The sequence below is a fragment of the Bremia lactucae genome, linkage group LG1 (genome assembly GCF_004359215.1).
Source record: "Bremia lactucae strain SF5 linkage group LG1, whole genome shotgun sequence".
NCBI lineage: Eukaryota > Oomycota > Peronosporomycetes > Peronosporales > Peronosporaceae > Bremia > Bremia lactucae.
The window spans coordinates 14,191,338-14,192,387 of record NC_090610.1 but is presented as its reverse complement, the minus strand read 5'-3'; the positions used below and the strand labels follow the sequence as shown (position 1 = coordinate 14,192,387).

General features: G+C 48.5%; 1 protein-coding gene across 1 annotated transcript; it reads right to left on the bottom strand.

The window, feature by feature from the left end:
- Positions 1-453: 453 nt before the first annotated feature.
- On the bottom strand, positions 454-831 carry CCR75_002024 (uncharacterized protein; the record flags this gene model as incomplete). Its single annotated transcript, XM_067960124.1, has 1 exon — positions 454-831. The coding sequence occupies one exon, from the start codon at positions 829-831 to the stop codon at positions 454-456; it is 378 nt and encodes a 125-aa protein (XP_067815245.1).
- Positions 832-1,050: the final 219 nt, after the last annotated feature.

Below are 1,050 nucleotides of genomic sequence, written 5' to 3'. Positions count from 1 at the left end.
CAATGCAATCATGCTACCTGCTGTTTTATTTAATGCTGCGGTTTTCAGGCTCCCGCAATGGACTCGGGCGGAACTGCACAACATACAGAAGCAATTTCTTTGACATCACTCCACGTCTACAGGATGCAGCAGACACAAGGTTTATCCTGGCCTGCTGTACACGCCACGAGAAGCGGGTGGAATAGGGCTTGTCTCCATTGACGTCGCCAGTGATGGGCACATCGTCATGTGATGAATCATCCAGTGCACACCGTTGGCGGCTTGATGGAGGACGATTAGAGCGATGTTGCCGCTGACGTGTGCTTGATGGGTCCCGTGTGCAATTTCATAGCTTATACATGTCCAATGGTACGTGCTCAGTACCCCCGGTCCATCTCGTGACATCAGCTGTGCCGGTATTTACATTACTTCTTCCACGTAGAGAGAGCGACTGGCCATGAGTATGGTTATTGCCTAAAACCCAGTTTGGGAATCGTGTGATAGCTGCGTAATTCCGTCCTTGAAAGTCGAATACGGTAATCCAGTGTAAATCCCCCCCCGCTGAATATGTATTTCAGCTAGCGTGCAGGTGTTGAGCAATGGGTACTCCTTTGCTGATAGCATCACGCCCTTGTCATTCACTAGCCATGGATTTCGATCCCACCGATAAGTCGCCCAAAAATCCTTGTGCTCTTGGGTGTACATATGGGTGAGAGTCGGGATGTCTTCTGCGTATTGTAGAAGTAGATATTGGTCCGACCTAGAGGCAACAAGGTGTGTCGCATGGCGTTTCAGCAATTCGGCCCGATGCTGTTTGACGATGTGTCGTACAATCCACTTAGTGATTCCCATTACGATTTCTGGTTGTGGGCCCGCCGAAGCGCTGTTTCTGCCAACGATAGGTTTCGCCGGTGATATGCTCCAATTATCTGAGACCCCCATACTCTGAAATATTCATCTTGTCCACGCTTAGAATTATTAATCTCGTTTCTGAATGAGCCACATCATCGCATGCTTAAGATTTTTTGAGTGCCAATGACCAACTGAAACTGAGAATTTACACCTGCAAAC